The sequence below is a fragment of the Caloenas nicobarica genome, chromosome 6 (genome assembly GCF_036013445.1).
Source record: "Caloenas nicobarica isolate bCalNic1 chromosome 6, bCalNic1.hap1, whole genome shotgun sequence".
Classification (NCBI taxonomy): Eukaryota; Metazoa; Chordata; class Aves; order Columbiformes; family Columbidae; genus Caloenas; species Caloenas nicobarica.
In genome coordinates this window covers 41,342,486-41,362,418 of record NC_088250.1, presented here as the reverse complement: position 1 = coordinate 41,362,418, position 19,933 = coordinate 41,342,486, and the positions used below count along the sequence as shown (strand labels likewise).

The window sequence follows — 19,933 nt, the reverse complement described above, 5'->3', positions numbered from 1 at the left end:
CATTGACATATCGGGGCTGCCTGGATTATAAAGCCCATCGGTTTTTAGCACGTACCTCAGCTCTGCTCTTCGCCGTCCTTAGGAAGGAGCCTGTGGGCTCAGCTCAGCCGCCTCCAAAGAGCCTGCAAAGTGCAGCTCAATTAAACTCAGGTTTTATTTTTGCTGCTTTCAAGAGGAATGGAGAGATTAGCCTTTTGTACACACCAAATGTGAAATCAGAAGCCCTTCGACGGCTTGAATACGTAGTCATTTATTAAAGTAATAAAAAGTGGACGGGCTAAAAGAACAAACACATTTAAACCGAACAATATTTGAAAGTTTAATATAGCTTTAGATAAAACTGAGCTTGCAGTATTAATGAATACAAGAGTGTGTTATTTTGTACAATTCAAATCAACTTGTACATTTATACAGGTATAGACTGCATGCCAGAAAATGCATTTAGTTTATTCTAATTTGAATATATACAATTTACAATAGAATTCAAGCATAAATTCAGCAGTAGAGAACACAGACCAGCTGTGCAATCAAACAGTTACTTTTTCTTAGTGTAAGCATCAGGGCTGGGCTAAAATGTTAATCAGGAAAAAAAAAGTGGCCACACCAATAAAAACGAAATATTAGCCAGAAATCAGTCCCTAAAATGAATAACTAAAGAAAGTTATAATCTATGTTTGTACTTTCACTCGTATTAATGGAAGATGCGTATGTTGCAATACAAACCACAAGCCTCAAAATCTTGCGTCCAGCAAGGACAGGTACATATTTTGATCAAAAAGAAATCGAACTTTTCAGTTAATCATAACTTGATAATTTCTACAGCATTAATGTAATAAAAGTGAGGATACTTTCCCAGTGTTTCACATACTTGCAGATCTTTTTTGCACAGGCTGCCGAGGAAGCTGCAGTCACTCACATTGGCAGTGTATTTTACAGCTACGGCACTTCTCCCCATCACCTATTTTAAGTTCAGTTTGTAGGACACATCCACGCTGCTCCTACTTAATTCAATAATCTCATGCACAGACTCAACCCAAAGTTGCCCAAAGCAAAACACCCCTTGGCTATCCCAAAGGCATGGGATGCTGGGCACCTCCCCATGGATTTTGGGAGGGAGGATGCTGGTGGCCCCAGGGCATGGCTGGTGACACACCATCGCTCTTAGTCTAGGGACAAGTCACATGTACTTTTCCATGAAGAAAAGTCAGCCAGACCATGAGCCACACATGAGGTGGTGGGAGATCCAGGCCAAGATGAGCAACCCCCAGGTGGGACCCTGATGTCCCAGGGAGGGAAACCCCACCCTGGAGAAACCAAAGGAGGTTTTGCGGAGAGGACAAGCTGCTGGAGACCCTTATGAAACCAGACGGATCTGCTCAAGGCTGCTGGCAAGACTCATCACTCGGCCATGCCACCAGCCGGGCGTCTATCATACCATTTAATACCCATGGACTTGGTGGTGTTCCTACTGTTGACACCTGGCGGTTGCACATGGCTATTTTTGCTGTCAGTCAAGGACTGGTAGAAGAGTTAGGTGTGGTACAAAAATCAGCAGTATTTTACAAGACAACCTGAGGAAGTGTTGGCAAATGGGGGAAAAGAAGTCCAGATTTTTCCCTTGCCATATCGGCAATCTGCTCAGCGGTGTGCGGAGCACGGGGTCAGCGCACGGGGAGCGAGGCACACGCTGCCCTTCAACAACTACGTGCAGAGAATCGCAGCATAGCCAAAGGTGTAAAAAACATGCAGTGCCACTCAAAAATCTCGATACACGATGAAAAGAAACTTTGGAAGTTAGTATAAAGTCCTTGGGTGTACAACAGATGGGTCATAAATTGCAACTTCCCAGGAAAGCAGAGCCGCAGTGGTGCGGGAGCCGACCCTCCAGCAGCACCAAGTCTCTGGGTTCTCATTCCACGTCAACATTTGTAACAAAAACAAACAATTTTTTTCCCCCAAACTGGCAGATCTGCTGCTGTTAGTTGTGTAGCAAGTGTCAGCATTGGTGCAGGATGGTCCAGAGTCCTCGAGTCAGAACTGCCCACCCACATCTCCACCTCCTGACCCATGCGTGTCCATCCCTGGGACCACCTGGCCATGGTCTCCAGGGTGGTCCATACAGACCATGGCACACGAAGTCCTTTTCCTGGCCGTTAGTGGTGGTGGCTTTTGTACCCAGCTCCCTGACGGTGCCACACATCACTCCATGTCACCCAGACCTCCTCCTCCAAGAATGTCCCCTGGAAGCCATCGTTACCTGGTCCCAAACGCGGACCACAGGTCACAGAATCATAGAGTTGGAAAGGACCCACAAGGACCATCGAATCCAACTCATGTCCCTGCGTAGGACAACCCCAAAATTCACACCAGGAATGGGTGTCCCTGGGCACCCAACAGCTGATCTCCAGCGTTCTGGGCAGGGTTTGAGGTGACACGGGGTGCCACGATGACAGGGACACCCACACAATGCCCAGCCCTCCCGGCTCGACCCCGCCGGAGCAAAACAAGACGGATAAAGGAAACCCGAACACGAGCACGGAAGGATATCAAACCAAACATTTATACAAAGTATTACTCATTGCGAAACCCACAGGGTCAACTTCAGTTAAGAACATGTTTAAACATTATTTTCACCATAGAGAAAGCAGTAAGGAGCGACGTCGCCGGCAGCGCGGCAGCGAGACGGCGGCTCTGGCAACCAGCACCTGCATTGGTACCGGCCCAACGGGGCCACCAAAGCAAGAGAGAGCAAAATCCAGGTGCTGCGGAATTAGGGGGAATTGTGACTCTGCCCTTGGAGTGCAGTTCATCCAGAAAAAATGCTCGTTTGGCTTCATGGAGACATTCAGCCTTTTTCATGTTTAGCTGTTCTATTAACATGAGAAATCAAGCATGTCTGGCTTATTTAAAATGCTTTCCTTGCACATATAAATCACAAAGGTTTTAAAAAATTTTTACTAATTGTATCTAAAGTGGGAATTTTATCCATTTATTTATTGTTTTCCCTAGGCTTATTAATACACGTTTCTTCTCTAAACAATGCTTTATGAAATACATTTCAAATTTTTTCAGTAGCCTAGATGCAGGAAAAGAAACCCCAAGAAAATGCTAAAGCAAAATAGAAACCAGCAGTTAAGTTAAGGCTAGCAGATTTGGTGTTAGGAATTAACTACTACACCTTTTTTTGAGAAAAAAGACATGCACCGTAACTACTTTGTTGAACAAAACATCACAATCCACATCTGAAAAAAAAAATAAATAAACCTTTTCAAATCAAATTATAACTTAACCCTGAAAGTTACCCACTCGCATGTTTTACCTACTACTTACTCTTAAGAAATACAGGGGAAAGGAACGCCCCTTTCCATATCTTTTTTCAGAATATACAGTATAAATATAGTAGGAGTCATGCCATAAAACTATATGCAAAAATTGCACACTATTATTGCATGCGTGTGGTGATACTACATGCCGACCCAGTGTCCCGTGTTGGTTACTCACGGATGCTCCTGCCCCCCGGGGCCACGACCGAGCGCCCGGGGGCTGCGGAGGGGCCGCTCCTGCCCTCGCCGCCCGCAGTTCCAGCTCCGCACGACGACCCCGAGTCCCGTCGGGTTATGTGAACCGGTCCGAATTCATTTTCCGCAGTTTGGGCGGCAGGTTGCCTTCCATCCTGCCGCCCCCCGACAGCTTCTGCAGCTTGGGCGGGAGGTCGGCCACCGACTGGCTCATCGGATCCGACATCATCTTGGTGGTTTTAGACACCAGTTTCTCCTCCGAGTTGCCAGGGACCGAGCTGATCCGCTGGAGTTTCATGGGTAAATCCCCCATGCTGTAGGCCTTCTCGGAGGTGGTGGAACTCATCCTGAGGAGTTTTTTGGGGAAGTCTTCCCTCCCAGTTATTTTCTGCAGTTTTGAAGGTAGTTTTGTGCCAACTTCGTCGAGCCCATCCAGGCACTCCACCGAGTTGTTCCTTTCCTTGCTGTTGCTCACAGCGGGTGCGATCAAGGGGGAGGACATGAGCAGCATCTCCTCCTGCTCCTTCACGCTGTACGGTGGGGTGGGGACCTCAAACGTCGCATGGAACTGGGAGTAATCGACTTTGAAGAAGCCTTCTTCCAAGGAGATAACCGGGAAGAACCGGTGACCCCAGAGCACCTCGTCCTCGGTGTAGGATGTCCTGGCTTGGCACGTCATCCCTGCAACGAGCAAGGGAGAAAAACCCTCACCAGCTACGGACAACTGTGGATGCACGTAAATCTTGGGGGCTTTTTGAACATTTCAGTGAAACATATTTTGTGTTTTTAAATGTGAAAAAAGGAAAGGCGTTGGCATGCCTACCATTTACATACAATGGCTGTTAAATTGTCAGCCTCGAGGTGAAAGGAGCCAACAACAGAGGAAGGAAAGTAACTGAATAATTCACGTCTACCATTCTGGCCACTTCTGAAGCTGCTGCTGACAAAGGGAAATACAAGGTTACCTGATAAACCCAGTACTAAATTAGCAAGAGCTGCTAATTGTCATGTAAAGTTGGACTTGTCAGGATCTTAAAGCATGACTAAGTTATTCCATATTTTCACCACATTGACGGATGCGTACGGAACCAGACCCCACGCTTTATGCATCATACGCACAGACCCAGCCGGCGTCAGCGCATTCCAACCCACCAGCGAGCAGCAGGCACGTCCTACCAAATACATCTATTCCTCTTTAAGGGCTTCACCAGCAATTTGCTCACAGATCCATCGGTGCCAGGCTGAGATGCAAGCTCCAAAAAATTAGCAGGGAAGAAGAAATATGACTAAGAGGCACAACGTGGCCCTTTCCCTTCCTCCACCACCTCCCTCCTCCGGAGCACCCAGACTTGGACATCCCAGTGACCCATCTGGCCTCGGAAATCAGAGGGAAACCATGGCCATGGAAAGCTGGAGGCTTCTGGAAGAAACGCTGCTGCTTTGTTTTTTTTTTTTTTACTGGTATCTGTAGCAATCTGTAAATAGAACTACTGTGCAATTTTATCCTACTATAGCAAATGGGAAAGATGACATTTTGTTTTCGAGAAGTTAAATCTACCTCTGCAAACACATCCTCTGCTTAGCTGGCAAGAATGCCTTTGAGGCAGGAGCAAATAAAAGGAAACTTTGGAAGGCACAAGAAAAATGATAGTGAGGGGGAGCAGGGGATGGATATGCGCCTGGTGACATACAGCCAGAAAAATAACATTTTATTGCACTTTATGTTCTTGCTAATGGAATCAAAGTTTTACTTTTGCATAGCGATTTCTACCGCAAATACATCTGAGTATATCACAAGACATAAACCTCACAGATTTATGGTTTATCTCTTAGGAGAAAAATATGAAGCCAGGGTTTTTTTGCACCGAACGCTGCTCTGCCGCCCGTGAAGGTTCCTCACCTGAGCTCACCCACCTGCGGGATCATACCCCAGACCCAGCAATCCTGCCCCCTTCCCCCAGCCCCCTACACGACAGATTTTATACTTTATGATGTATTTTCACCCGGTCACCATGTGTTTCAGTTCTGTTTACTAAGTGAAGTGGAAGCAATCACATACCTAATGGCTTTAGAAGAAAACCCTGCAATTTTTAGAAAAAATGGTAATTACAGTGAGTACTTCTTCCATCTGTGTCCTCCACTCTGCAGCTGTTCATCAGCCGAACCTTCGCCATGAGCGCCCGGACCTTTCCCCCTCTGCTTCTTCAGACCTGATTTCCGAGGGAGACCTCATTAGCAAACAAACATGTCTAATAACGCATGCAAACGGCCGGAGCACGTTTGGAATTGGCTCTATGGTGCCCGTGAAGCAGATGGCTGGTTAACTCCAGTGACCTACGCTTTAAATAACAAATTGCTTAAAATGCAAATCTCTCTGTACAGAAAAGTTGATAATTGTTGACCTCGCTGTGCCACAGGCTTTGCTGAGGAGGCTGGAGCTGCACCCCCAGCATGATCCCACAGTCCAGGGACATTGCCAGGGTGGCCATCCCCGCCACAGCAACGCTACCCGCAGAGAGCTGCTTGGTGGGTGGAAACCCCTTGCATGGCTTTTTCTTTGTGTTGGCAACACCAAAAAACCAAAGAATTAAGCTTTATGGTAAAAGGTGTGCTATCAAAATGCCATGGGGAGTGTAACAAGGAGGGGCGGAGGGAACGGGTGGGTCAGCAATGCTGCCAAGGATTGGGGAAGGGACCAGCGCACAGGATTGGCTGGCACCTGCATCTGCATCCCCATCTGCATCCCCATCCCTATCTGCATCCCCATCCCTATCTGCATCCCCATCCCCATCCGCATCCCCCATCCGCATCTGCATCCCCCATCCGCATCTGCATCCCCCATCCGCATCTCCATCCTCACCGCTTCCCCATCTGCATCCTCATCCCCACTCACATCCCCATCCCTATCTGTATCCCCATCCTCACCCCTTCCCCATCTGCATCCTCATCCCCACTCACATCCCCATCCTCACCCCATCCCCATCTGCATCCTCATCCCCACTCACATCCCCATCCTCACCCCATCCCCACCCCTATCTGTATCCCCATCCTCACCCCATCCCCACTCACATCCCTCATCCCCACTCACATCCCTCATTCCCACCCCATCTCCAGCCCCATCCCTGAGAGGCCCCCCGGCCAGTGCTGCCCACCCAGGGCGATGCCGGGCCGCGGGACCCGCTCCTGCCAGGTAAGGCTCTCCCATCCCCGCTGTGCTGTGGGACTCTTTCTACCTCCTGCTCCATCGTCCTGCCGTCTCCCAAACCTGCTGCTGCCACAGGGCTTTCAACAGAGGGATTTTATACCTGCTCCCTATCAAAACATGTATTTGCTGAATCTCAGGAAAGTCAGCTTCACATTTTGTTCCACCCTTTGTAAGCTCACTAGAGAGATAAATATTTGCAGGTATATAATTTTTTCTTTAAAATCAATTTATCTTATTCACTAACAAACCCGAGGGTGCGAATTATTTAATAGCCTCTCGGGATGAACAGCAGCGACTAATACGCTTGTCATTATAGGGAATACCTGTCACACTAAGCAGACGATGCTAAGAGGTGCTAAATGTGCTCTGATAAGCCCTTGGACAAGAAATCAATTCTCAGGTTTTCTTCTAGTTCTGCTGCATTTCCCGGCTCTTCCTGCCCTTTCCATTTCCTCAGCAAAGCCTCAGACTCCCAGCTACGAGCTCTGCAATGCTGTTCTGCTATTACACACTTGGATCTGCCAGCTCACGACAGCCCCGCTGTAACCATCTCCTTTGTGTTGCTACAGCAATAACAACGGAGTTGCATAAGGCACTCGGTGACCGGGGCCATTATCCACGTCCTTGCACAGAATAAGCTGCAGCTCTTTGCAAGTGTCCTAACGCACGGGCCAGGCTCCTTCCCCAGGGGAATTAAGGTTGGGAATGGTGCTGGGGAGAGTCACGGTCCCTGAACGGTGTGAACGTCTCACGCTGGGAGAACCTCGTCTTGCTCAGGGCATCCCAAAACTATCACACTGCAGGGGTAAAACTACAGCCAGGCTGGCGCGCTGTGGTGCAGGAAGCGCACTGCCCGCGGCTGGGCTCTGCCCTCCCTTGCACCACGAGCTGCAGCTTCGACAGACCTGCTGGACCTGCTGGAGAGGGGCCAGGAGGCCACCAAGACGTCCCGAGGCTGGAACAGCTCTGCTGTGGGACAGGCTGAGGGAGCTGGGGTGTTCAGCTGGAGAGGAGAAGCTCCGGGGAGACCTGACTGTGGCCTTTTTGTGCTTAAAAAGGGCCGATGAGAAGGATGGGGACAGACTTTTGAGCAGGACCTGTTGCAATAGGACAAGGGGTGATGGGTTTAAACTAAAGGAGGGAGATTGAGGCTGGACACGAGGAAGGAATTGTTGCCCTGAGGGAGGTGAGAGCCTGGCCCGGGTTGGCCAGAGAGGTGGTGGCTGAACCATCCCTGGAGACATCCCAGGCCAGGCTGGACGGGGCTCTGAGCAACCTGAGCTGGTGCAGATGTCCCTGCCCATGGCAGGGGGGCACTGGGGAGCTGGGATGGTCCTTTCCAACCCAAACCATCCTGTGATTCTGTGATCACCTGGACAGGAAAGCACCAAACTGAACATCAGCCGGTGTTTCCACTCCTTCCCACAGCAAAAGCAGGAGCACCTGGATGTGACCCAACACAACTCATCCTGGTAACTGCCTCAGGATTATTTTCCATTATGTGATGCTCGGATTAATACAGGCCTTTTATTTTAATGCAGATGTAGTTTCTTTCTGCCCTTTACAAAATAAGATGCATAAAGCAGCAGGGGCCGGCAGCCGTGCTGGGCCAAGGCGCGGGGTCCGGCTGCTGACGGACACCTGCTAATACACCTTCCTCTTCTTCTGTTGGTACAAAAGGCTTTTGGATTTTTCATGCTTTTTTTTTTTTCCTTAAGAAGTTATTAATCAGCAGGGTACACAGCTAGCGGATCCTTCTACACCTTCATCACGTTAATGGGGCTGTTAAAATTTTACCAAGTTGTCTATATTATTAATATTCATTTGTAATATACATTTTAAAGTCTCGTTTGAAAGCAAACATGCTGTATGCAGTGCATATAATTAAAAAGCCATCCATTTGTCAAACTAAAAGGTTTTGATGCATTTTGTTCATCACTCCTAAGGCACATTTCCATCACAAAGTTCTCTGCAGATAGCAAAGCTCTGGCTGCATACAAATTGCAACAACCCACCTGAAAAATGGGCACATTTATGCACATATTCCAGCATAAAACCAAATGAAGTGTCCAATAAAACCCCCCTCTATTATTTCAAAAAGAGAGGCTGCAAAACCACTGCTCGCTACATCCCAGGGAAGAGATTTCCATCCAGAAGTCCTGTTGCTAACGAGGGTATTTTGTCTGAATATCCCGTATTTTACAAACCATCCCTACCCAGGTTCTCTCTCGCTGTTTCCAGGAATTATATTCCTTCCACAGAAATCAAGAGCTGACTCTATTTGCAACCTTGTAAGAATAATGAGCTTAAAGGAAGGAAAGAGTGAAGTTTTGGGACTCTGCTCCTCACAGACAGAGGCTGAAATGGTGCTAGAGAGCACGTTAGACATGATTAGAAATTTTGCTACTGATTAAATTCAGCCATTTACACCCATCTGTACTGATCCGGCATCCCTCTGCAGAGTCCAGCACATAACGCCACAGTCAATAACACAGGAAAACTCCAGCCACGCATACTTAGGAAAAATTTCCATTAACTTCCTTAAATAAAGTGCAGCAGGGCAGCTCTGGAGGATGAGCACAGGTTACGCCAATGTACTTCTTTCCTCAAGTTTGATATGAAAGGAACTTTTACTTTTTTTTTTAATAGTCATGCCTTCTCCTTTGCTGTATCTGAAGCAAGTGCTGTCCCTGGAGAATAACACATCTCTCTATATTATAAGTTATTAATTAGAAGTTGTTATTTCTAATGAGGTAGAACTCTTGGTTGTAGAGCCCTTAGCCGAGCTGGAAAAGTGGATGCAGTTCTCTCACCCTCAGCCAAGCAGCAGACCACTTAAGCTTTTATTTTTCTCTGTCTCTGGCTACAGCAGGTTTAGACTCAATATTCCATTTCCAAGAAACACCACCGCGAATCCGGCTGCGCAAACGCGGACAGGGACCAGCACTCCCAGCGTCCTCACTCAATAAAGGTGTAACACAGAGGAGGTTTGGTGCCCCTGGGACGATGTTGGGGTCAGAATTCCCCAGCATCCTAAACCCTAATAATTCAGTTAATGATCCTGACTGCTTCAGCCTCCCTATGGGATAAGGCCAGTTCACAGGAAGGCAAAGGCATCCCAAAGGACAACGGTTGTTGCCACCAAAAAAAATCATCATCCTGCATCACCCGAAGTACTGTCCTATCTGTGTTGGCCATTATGTCCCCATCACCGCAGGTGACAGACTCAGCTGGACTTGGACAACCCCTCCCTTGTCACCACCACACTTGCCTTCCGTCCCCACAGTGAGCTCTGCAAGCCCGAGCCCAAATACAGTCATTAACATGGTTATGTTGTCTTTAGACAGATTCGACTTGTCCTAAAGTACCCAGAGAACAGCAAAAACACAAACCATCCAACACCAGCACCACTGAGAGCTGCCCCACCAAACTCAGAACGGGGCAGATGGAGGACAAAGCGATCTGCAAATAAGTGCTTTGACTAATTCTATCCTATAATAACCCTCAAATTATCTCTAAATTTCTAAAGAACCCAGAAGGAGCTGGCTGTATTCAGGCAATTTCTGGAACTCATAATATACTTGAAAAAAAATCACAGGGGCACTGTTATTTATGTGGCCTTCTTACGTTTCATTATAGAAGTTGGCTGATAGTTGGCAAATCATAGACCACTAATAAGCTTTTAACAGCCCCCCGTGAAAGTCTTCAGAAGTAATTCAGGTGTACAAAGGTTACGTGGCTCTTTTCTCTCTCCAAGGTAATGCCAGAAATTTGCCCTTAAATCTTTTGGTGTTTCTGGGCTGCAATTTGCTGGCCAAGGGCTGGGCGCAGAGACAGCAGGAGTTGTTCTTTCTAATATGGAAATGTGGAAAAGTTAATCTTAGCCAGTTGTTGGAAGAGAGAATTATTTTTGCATTACGACGACTCAACAGCGCATCGTCCCAATGGCACCAAAAAGAGCATCTTGGCATCCCAGGACAGGAGTGGAGAGAAACTCTCCAGCAGAAGTTACTGGCAAAAATGCACAAATATGCTTACATTTTGTCATATTTTTTTCTTTTTTTCCTTATGAAGAGCTAGAGCCCTGCACGTTAAAATGCGAGGACATGAGCTGAGTGATTCTTCCCTTCACATGCATTACTTGGCAGGGGGGTCTTTACTTCCCTTAAACCCACAGTTTACCTGTAAAGCCCCAAAAATATTCAACAATGTTAAAAATTAATCAGCCAGCAACATCAAACCAATTACTATGAATTAAACTAAATTACAATGTCAATCTAAGGCCATGAGGGCAAGAGTCACACTTGACGTGAGACCTGACATAACAATATAGCACCTGCATCCTTATGGGGCTGAGGGAAGATTTACAGCTGCAGAAAAAAAGGAGTTGCATCAATTGCAGCAATCTCTGCTCTTCCAGGGATGTAGATAAAATACGGGGAAAAGAAGCTGGTTTTATCACATTTAGCAAAGTAACAGTCTGATACCCAGCTGTTAACATCTGGCCACTCGGCACCCTGTAGCTGAAATGCCGATAGATGTCTGAATTCTGCGATAAGCCAGGAAACGGGAGCCCACAATGGGAGGTCAGACCCAAAGCCCGGAGTGAAGGATCCTCTCAAGCTTCACCTCTCCATGTTCATTGCCAGGTTATTTTTTGATGGAAGTTAAAAGGATAAGCTGTACCACGCACGGCTGGGAAATGCACAGCCTGTCGGAAGGGTTTCTCAGCAGACGGAAAGCTCTAACGCTTCCCATCTATTTGGAAAGAACAGCTATTTTTAGCATTAACATTTCCCCATCATCATCATTTCAGGGGGTATTTTTTTTTATTAGACCGATGATAGTTTGAAGTGCAATACAACTTTCTGTCAATTTGCGGTTGCCGCTGGCTGCTCTCAATGTCTGTCCCAATGCAGCCTGAAGGGAGATGCGCACTCCCCTGGCCATCTCTGCATTTAATGCTTCTGATCACCTTTAAAATAATGTTTTAATTAAAAACAAAACAAAAGAAAACAAAACAAACCATTTTGTTAAAGGGAAAAAAAAAAGGCATTTCCTGAAATGCAAGAAGCAAACTCTGTCTTGAAGGTAAAACTGCAAAAAAGGTGCTGTGTGAATTCACGAAAATATAATATATGAAGTCCAAGCCCTGCCCAAGGCTGCTGGGGACGCTGAGGGTATCATTTATTACCAAAATATAGAAACTGCCCCAACAAAAGGAGGTCAGAGATTAACCAAACTAAGCATGTGTGCATAAAGGGAGCAGAGCAACTCATGCATTCCCACAAGAGTCAGAGCTCAGTCTCATGCTAAATATTTTAATTTCTCCTCAAACTGAACAGCAAACCCAGGCTTCTGCGCTGCTCCTCAATTTAGACACGTTGTTTATGCTCCGGCACTATAAATACCTCCCTGGTTTATTCAGGCTGTGCTGTTCCCCAGGAGCTATCTTGACACTTAAAAAAATAGTGCTGACAGCCAAGGTATTTTTCTTATCAGCCGGTCCTCTTCTCAGGGCAATTTTTAATCACTCGTACCCACATAGTTTCCTGACAGCTCGCAGACAGCTCATCTTGATGCTCGCCAGGGCCACAGCTACCCATCATTAGCACATATTAGAGCAGGTTTCCAAAATGTCGTAAAACCTGCACAGAAAAGCAAGGTACCACTGTGCATATATATATATATTCCATATAAAGGAGTGCAACAGGCTACTGTCAGGTGAGCTAACCTCTCATCTTTTGTATTAGCCATGTACCAAAAGAAAAGGGGAAAAAAATAAACGCTCAGCAGCCTTCAGCGCTGCCCTCCTGTGCTCAGCCTGCAGACGGCTGCAGCATTTTCCATTCTTTTGGAAAACAAGGGCCAGAATCTCCATTATCTGAACAAAACTGTCTAACGCACATTTAATGCAGCGACAGAAATTTATAATACTATCTGAAAATCTGGCCTGGTATTTTTCCTGTGTCTTTTTTTTTTTTTTTAACCAAAACCCCCGTATTATTCTGAGAGACTCTGCTCCATCCCCTTCCACCTCAGTGCAGGAGTGCATCAGAGCTGATTTCACCCCCTTCAGCTCCTTTCTTTGAGCAGATTTTTTTTTTTTTTTTGCAGAGCCATCTGCCACATTCCCCTTTTTTGCATCATTTCCCTCCTACCGGGATGTTATTGAAGCAGCAGCCACAGCACGGAAATGGGAGTGATTTAATTCCCTGCTCCAGGCTGCGGGCAGGAGGGAGAGAAGGGGATGGAGGGAGAGAAGGGGATGGAGGGAGAAGAGGGGATGGAGGGAGAAGAGGGGATGGAGGGAGAAGAGGGGATGGAGGGAGAAGAGGGGATGGAGGGAGAAGAGGGGATGGAGGGAGAAGAGGGGATGGTGCTGGGGAGAGGCAATGCACCCGTTCTCACGGGACAGGGATATTTGCAGGATGCTCCCACGCAGAGCTGGCAATAAAGCAATATTCTGACACAAGATGTAGTTGTCCGTCCATGCCATGACAAAGCTCAGTGGATGCCCTCCAGAGCTCACCTCCAGCCTCAAGGATTCCCTAATTTTTACCGATAACGCAGTTCTATGATAACTTGCCTCATGCTAATAGCTGATAATATTTTCAAAACCTCAGAGCAGCCAGAGAAGGTCCAGCAGAGCCCTCCTGCCCTGGGGACACGGTGGCAGTGCTGGGGCAGCGGGGACATCCTTGTCCACCTCCCCAGCCCTGGCCTGGGCACCGCATATCCCATAAACCACTGAAATTCTGCACAGCTTGGACACCTTGCAACCGGCAAGGGGACATCTCCAGTAACCCAGTAACTCCTTCCAGATCCGGGCTGCTCAAATTATTGCAAAGTAAAAGTGTTTTGTTTAACATTGCATGCATAACTTCTATCATATACATGCATAACTTCTATGCATATAACTATGCATAACATGCATAACTTCTATCACAGAATCATATAGGATGATAGAACAGAATCACAGAAGGGTTTGGGTTGGAAAGGACCTTAAAGGTCACTTATTTCCAGCCCCCTGCCATGAGCAGGGACATCTGCACCAGCTCAGGTTGCTCAGAGCCCCGTCCAGCCCGGCCTGGGATGTCTCCAGGGATGGGGCATCCTCCACCTCTCTGGGCAACAGCCCTCAGGGGCGATAATTTCTTCCTCATTTCTAGGAGAAATAATTTCTAAAACCAAAGATGAGCACTTACAATAAAACGCACGTTTCCATATAACGCAATGCTGGAACCTCCCAACCGCGATGAGGATTTTCCTGGGCCACAAGGATGGGCTGTCCCAACAGGACCCGCTCGGTCTGGGTGAAGATGTCCCTGCTCAGGGCAGGGGTTGGACTGGATGAGCTTTGAAGGTCCCTCCAACCCAAAACCTTCCGTGATTCTATGGTTCTATTTTAAAAGCAAGAATTTCTCAGTTATCCTTAATTAATGTCAGAATAACTTTATTCCCTTGTTAGTGATGTCCTCGAACTCCCTGAACCACCTCCTCTCCTCCACTGCTTAAAGAAAAGCCCAGGGTAGCTGCCTCTGTGCTGGGTTTCTCTTCAAATTGCAAGTGCAATTTTCCACTAAGAATTAAAAAGCTGTGTTCTGCAATTAATGGAGTTCTGGATCCAAACTGCAGCCAAAACTGCCGTGTTTTTATTTGTAGCACAATGTTAACTGTCCATTGGGGATGCTGGGGAAAAGACATGGGGAAAAAAAGGATTGTTTTGTTAAATTGGAAGAAAATTGTTTGTGGTCAGAGGATGCCCCAGGAACATACGGCTAGAGCGAAACGTGAGAGAAGTGCCAGGCAGTTAGAAAAGGAAAAGAAAAAAAAAAAATATTTAAAATAAATTATCCTCTTTGAATGAGAACATTTTAATTGTTAGGCAAGAAACCCAAACCCCAACCCTTCCCTTTGAAAACACGATTTCTTCAGCGGTCCTACGCTTCTCCAAACACCCACCCAGCCATATGCCCCTGAGCACCAAAATAGAGCACTTTAATCTTCAGGGCTTTGGCATGCCTAAAAAAAAAAATCTGAAGAAATATTTCACATTAGAGACTGCCTTCCTGGGATGGAAAAACTATTTCTCTTCATACTGAAAAGCATCATTTGCTGGTGCAAATATACCATACATCATATACCATAAACCCGGCAGCCAATTTCTAAGCTGAAAATAATATGCCATTTGGTATGAACTGCATCAATAAAAGGACGAAATAACAACACAGAGCTGTGTTCAGAAATAAACTTGCCTTATTTAGTGTTGTCAGTCTAACGGATGTATTAATTTGTTGAATATCTTTGCAACGCTAAACATCTCGTGGCAATCGATTCATCCCCAGAACCGCCGGTACCAGTGCGACACCTGCTCCTCAGCTGGCAACCCCAAAACCCCAGACCACCACCTGCTGCTTCCAGGGAATATCCTGTTCTTTCTGCCACGCAGATAAATTCTGACATTGTGTTTAAACCGGCTTTTCGAGCTGCAGCTCCTTCACCCGCACCTCTCGCAGAGAGCCTGTCTTGCACTTGAAACATTCATCGCTCGGCTCCATCACCAGCATCTCCCAGCCTGGTACAGCTTCTGTCACGTATTTAAAATTAATGCACGGTGCTTAACACAAGATCCCTTGAACTAAACATAGCATTTCCAGCACAGCCTTCGCTTTCAGCTGACAAACATTTCTTGCAAACACGTCGGGTGTGCAGAATTTCCCCAGGAAGAGACGCATCGGTTTTGTCAGCGCGGGGGGAAACGACTGTCAGGCTGGACGTGACAATGTCTGGGGCTGTTAAAGTCTCTTCAGGAAACCAGACACACCTTGCTGCACCACATACATACACATATATATATATATATGTATTTATAAAGCAAGTTATGCCTCCTTGGCAGCAGTGTGGCCTCACAGGTTGCTACAGGCACCCAAGCACCAGCATCAATTATCTGTACCATTCCATTATGTCAAGAATTACACTTAAATTACAGCAAAGCCGCCAGAACAATAGTATTTGTACGGCTTCTCATAAGCAAAATGTGAGAAGAGCAAAGGTTGAGAGAAATGGGATGGATGTTTTGCTGGGAGAAGCCAATGCCCAGCCAGGTGCCCACCCAAAATATGCAGTTTTAAATAGTGCTCTTAGTCCCAGCGGTGCCCACAGAAAATAAACACGGCTGCATGAAGACAAGTGGAAAACCAGGCAGTATGTCCTTGCAAACACACGGTCATTCATTAGGCAGCACTTCCTGGCAGCAATTTCAGGTTTTCGAGACAATTGTATATCTGTATAGGTCCAGAAAAGCCTCTGAAGTGTTAAAATAATCACGAACTTCAGAAAAGAGAACACCTTAAAGTCAGGATTTTCTCATCTTTATGCAGTAATTTTTCCTGGTGCTGCAGGTGAGCGTATCGATCTAACCCAACATCTATATTATAGATCCAACACAATTACTACAACTTCCTACAATATTCACAATTTGGGAGGCATGAACATTGGTTCCAGGTTTCCCTCGCTGCCTGCTGCGCTGCTCCCGCTGCACCACGGGCTCGGTACGAAGCTCAGACACATCTGCTGTGCTCCCTTTGATCAGGACATCTCGATTCTCCGTTTAAGTCAGATGTTACATCTCACAGCAAGGAGACAAAACGATGTTCTCGTTTGTACTTTCAGCTCAAAAAGCTCTACCCAGGCACGAGTCCCAAACACCAGCGCACACCAGTGCTGCCCCTTCCCACCAGCTCTGCAGGCTCCGCAATATTTTTTAAGGATTTTTTTTTTTAGCATTAATTAACAGGAATGCAACTGCTTTAATCTTCCTAAGAGCCACGACTGAGCCCCAAGCACCTGGTGGGACATAACTGGGTTTTATTCTTCCCATCTGAGCAGCCCCTGGCCACAAAGAGCAGGAAATAAGTTGCCCATGATCTGGAGTTTTCAGCCTTTGAAGACAGGGCTGGCTCAGAACACCACCACGCTGGTCCCTGCCCAAGGACAGACCCTACGCCCTGGCCTGATGACTGATTGTTATCTCGAAGGCAGAAGACGGAAGACAAAAGATGTTTCTCCTGGAAGAACCACAGGACCAGTTGACTCTTGCTCTTCAGAAGAAACTGTGCAGAGCTTCACAGCCGCCATCACGTAGAGGCTGGTGACATGAACCCACACAACGTGCTTTCTTAATAACAAAAACAGTTTTAAAACCGACAGCACAGCAAGATTCATGCTGTCTTGTCTCTGATGCCCGTGGAGCAGCTTCGGCAGCCTCAGGTGAGAGCCCTGGAGAAGAGCTGGGGTGGGCAACGATGGGCTGAGCACCCTGAGTGGTGGCACCCATTGCCTTTCTCCCACACGGAGTCCTCTGCAACTTCAGTCCTGACTCCTCCTGACAGACAAGGGACGCCCCTACCGTACCCAAGGATGCGGTGGTGGGACTGCCAACCCATCTCCATCCTCCTGGAGAAGCTGCGGTAGAAGTTGGCTGGTGTTGGGGTGAAGGACCTGAAGGGATAAAGGGAGCACCTGGCAGCTGCTTTCTTCTCTTTGAATTAACACACGGGGTCAACGTCTCAATGGTAGATGTAAAGAAGATGTAAAGCAGCCTTACCACTTGGAACCACAAAAACTGGGTCTTTCCACAAATTTGAGATGTGAAAAATCAGCCTGCCCAAATCTAAGGTCTCCTTATGCGGTGAGCAGAGAAGGCTTCCCGTTACCTCCCCAACTTACTGAGCTCTTGCTCTGCTAAACTCAGGCTTCCCTCTGGACAAACTTCTAAAAAAGCATCTTCACGCATTCAGTAATTTTGTGTTGTTTTTTTTTTTTTTTTTTCCCTCTTGGCAATATATTGGACTGCTCTCCGCAGATTACACAGGTGCATTCATATCACCAGGTGCACGACATTTCAGAGCTGCTCCTTCATTTGCAGCGTCATCAAACCTCTCCAGTATTAAAATAAAATTCCCCAAAATAAAACAGGACCAACATTTCCTGGTGCAAAGGCAGGAAAGGCAGATAAGGCTCCAAGTTATTGAACGCTGCTTTCTTCATATGGCCCCATCTTACATTATGGGTTATATAGAAAGCATCGAGAAGATAATATAGCAGAAAATAATTTCCTGCGGCGTGCACAGGAGTGAGACTATTACAGCAGTCGGTGAAGGTTAATTAGTGACTATATATATTGCAATGTGATGTCATGCAGCGTACTTTTTATTTCCATGTGCACCCCAGGAGAATAAATAAGCCGCAACTCAAAGCTGCACTGTACAAATAACCATATGCCTATAAGAAGTTTCTAATTTTATATACAAACCCTTTTCCTTACATTTAAATTGCACTGATATTAACTCACACCGGGCTAGTTTAAAATCCTCTAAGTCAGGGCCATTTTCGACATTTTGGGGAAAATCATGACTTTTCTTTCTGAATATTTGAAAAGCGAGCCGGTTTTTCTGACATTTCCTTGTGAATTTTGTACAGTATTCTTTTTCACTTCCAATCCTAAATGTCAGCATGCTGCTTTTGTTCTGGGGAAAAGACCGGTTGGGCTGCGGTGGTGCCTCCGCGCCGGCATACGGGACAAGGCTGAATGAGTTAACGTGATGGGCTTTGAGCTGTTCAGAAGGCAATCACCACCAAAGACCTCTTCAAACTGAAGAGCAGTGCTCACCAGTGTCCATCACTTCTTCAGTTTCAGGCTAAATGTGAAAAATAAAAATCCAAGAATGTATTGAGAAAGCCTTTGATGAGCAGATAAAATCTAGCAAGTGTTTCGGAGCTAAACAGTTTTCCCGGTTCAAAGATTTGCTAATAACTTTCCAAAGTGTGCTGGTGGGACTGGTTGAACCCTCAGGGCTGGGCACGGCTGAAGGAAAGACCTGCATGGGGAGGGCAAGATGGAGAGATGGAGGAGGATGGACACAAGAGATGGAGGAGGAGGAGGGCGAGAGATGGAAGAGGATGGACGGCGAGAGATGGAGGAGGATGGACGGCGAGAGATGGAGGAGGATGAGGGCGAGAGATGGAGGAGGATGAGGGCGAGAGATGGAGGAGGATGGACACGAGAGATGGAGGAGGATGGACACAAGAGATGGAGGAGGATGGACGGCGAGAGATGGAGGAGGATGGACGGCGAGAGATGGAGGAGGATGGACGGCGAGAGATGGAGGAGGATGGACGGCGAGAGATGGAGGAGGATGGACGGCGAGAGATGGAGGAGGATGGACGGCGAGAGATGGAGGAGGATGGACGGCGAGAGATGGAGGAGGATGGACGGCGAGAGATGGAGGAGGATGGACGGCGAGAGATGGAGGAGGATGGACGGCGAGAGATGGAGGAGGAGGAGAGGTTGCTGCAAAGCACTCAGTTCACCAACAAATACTCTGAAGAAACACCATCACCATGAAGCGCTCCATGGAAAAAACACTCCTCTTTTACCTCCACCCCAAATTTTCTCTTTTGTGATACCCTTGTACTCAGAAATTCAACACAGCCGGCACAAACGCTGCCAGGACTGTGTGAATTACCGATCTTTGCTACGGGAAAGTCATTTAAAGGCGGTGCAGCTTTTTCTTTCGAGAAAAACAGCTTTTTAACCTACTGATGGACACAACTCCATGCTGAATTATAAACACTCCACTTCCACATCCCAACAGGGCCCCCACCCTCGTGCCAGACTGTGGCACCTGATGATCCTTCTCCCCTTTCCTCAGCAATATTGAGTGCTTCCCGCAGCTGCGATCTTTCACCAGAGCCCCTTTGCTGCGGGCAGTTTTGCAGGGCATTGATTAACCCCCCATCCATCGCTTTTCCATGTGGCAGCAGAAACACTACGCTGAAATGAATTAGATTTCCAATGGAGACATTACAATAAAGGATGATGTAAATGTGCTGAATTCTAGGTAAAATAAAACCAAAAAAACAAGCCTCTCTTCTCCTACTTTAAACCGCACATACCAGAGACAGTGAAATGGGTATTTCACTTCATTTTTGAAGGTCGGGGACCTGCTGCTAAGATCTTTACAGCTGATCCCTGGTGCACAGGAGCAGGGCAGGACCCACACCCATCTCCTTTCCTTAGCAAGGAAAAGGACACAGCATTTTTACGGCAAAATTCAGCTATTCTTGTAAAAAGCAAGAGCAGAAAGAAATAAAACCATGCCATAAATACACCATTTATCAGAGTAATTTAAAGCTAAGTGGACCA

At 46.9% G+C, this 19,933-nt stretch overlaps 1 protein-coding gene across 1 annotated transcript in view; it reads right to left on the bottom strand.

The window, feature by feature from the left end:
- Positions 1–3,615: 3,615 nt before the first annotated feature.
- Positions 3,616–19,933, bottom strand: part of KCNJ3 (potassium inwardly rectifying channel subfamily J member 3) — a 49,344-nt gene continuing 33,026 nt past the window's right edge. The window contains exon 3 of the mRNA XM_065637725.1: positions 3,616–4,199. Within this exon, the coding sequence (XP_065493797.1) occupies positions 3,616–4,199 (584 nt within the window). The remainder of the gene's footprint in view (positions 4,200–19,933) is intronic.